Source organism: Penaeus monodon, chromosome 6 (genome assembly GCF_015228065.2).
Source record: "Penaeus monodon isolate SGIC_2016 chromosome 6, NSTDA_Pmon_1, whole genome shotgun sequence".
NCBI classification, from domain to species: domain Eukaryota; kingdom Metazoa; phylum Arthropoda; class Malacostraca; order Decapoda; family Penaeidae; genus Penaeus; species Penaeus monodon.
Genome location: NC_051391.1, coordinates 43,658,573 through 43,659,755, shown reverse-complemented (window position 1 = coordinate 43,659,755; position 1,183 = coordinate 43,658,573). Strand labels below are relative to the sequence as shown.

The 1,183-nt window shown below is 44.1% G+C and overlaps 1 protein-coding gene across 2 annotated transcripts in view; it reads left to right on the top strand.

The window, feature by feature from the left end:
• Positions 1–491: 491 nt before the first annotated feature.
• Positions 492–1,183, top strand: part of LOC119574503 (uncharacterized histidine-rich protein DDB_G0274557-like) — a 7,187-nt gene continuing 6,495 nt past the window's right edge. For both annotated transcript variants that reach the window (XR_005228878.1, XM_037921762.1), the window contains exon 1: positions 492–532. Coding sequence is in view for 1 of the 2 variants with exons in the window: in XM_037921762.1 (XP_037777690.1) it covers positions 530–532 (3 nt within the window). In the remaining variant the exon portion in view is untranslated. The remainder of the gene's footprint in view (positions 533–1,183) is intronic.

The window sequence follows — 1,183 nt, the reverse complement described above, 5'->3', positions numbered from 1 at the left end:
AACCCTGCCAAATCCCAGATTCATCGTTTCCCTCAGAGTCCAGACGTTTCCCTTCCTCCCGCAGCAGGAGTGTCGCCACCGGGACAAGGGAGGAGCAAGGTTGAGCGAACACTTCCGACTTCGGTGGTGGGAGGGAGAATCTCTTCTGGCCAGTCCCGTCCCGCCGTCTCTTCCGGTTTGGGCGGGGCGTCGGAATCACCCACAGACGCACTTACTACATACACACGCACGTGCACGAGGTGAGGAGGGGGTGGAGGAGGAGGAGGAGGAGGAGGAGGTGGAGGAGGAGGAGGGAGGGAGGGAGGGGGAGGAGTAGAGAGGGCGGAGATGGGAGTTAGGTGGGAGGGAGGGGAGGGAACGAAGCCATAATAACCATATTCCCAATGCTGCTTCGAAGGTGGGGGAGGGGCAGTGGGGGGGAGAAGGGAGGAAGGTGGAACTGCGGACATAAATACGGACGGCGGCTCTGGAAGGGCATCAGTTCCACCCCATCTCTCCATCAGCTCACAAGCCGGGTACACTGAGAACCATGGTAAGACACTTTGCCTATGTACTCGTCTGAAACATTTTACGGAATATTGATTAAGTTTCTGCAGCAGTGAAAGGAAATCAAAGCTGAACGCCAAAATATTTGTGATATATTTTCGCTGAAAAGAATTGAATTGTGGATCTTGTGAAGTGCAGTGAAAGAAATGACTATTAAAACATCAGTATGGTTAAGATATAGTTAATGATTTTCCGTGTCATGTGTGCAGTGAATTGTAAAACGTTGGCAATCTTTAAAATGTTAAAGATTTAAAAAACGTGAGAGTAAAATTTAACAAATCTTTATAACGTTATTATCTTTGCTACAAGATTCAACATGTTAACCTTTCGCAAAATTAAATTTAGAAATGTTCAGAGCTAAATGATAGATATCTCACAAAAATTAAACATTCGATATCAGTGTTGATGATTAAGAATAATTTGAAGAAATTATATTGTATTTGAATTATAAAACCGTGCACTTAATAAATCATATTTACACACCAAACAATTACCAATATATTTTATCACATCGAGCGAAACTTAAAATATTTAACTACACAACAAAGTCAAGTTCATTCCGTATTAAAAAGTTTGCGAGTGCTCCGTTCCAGCACGTGCGTTTGTTTACTTCCATCAGCTGATTCTGGAGGTGACG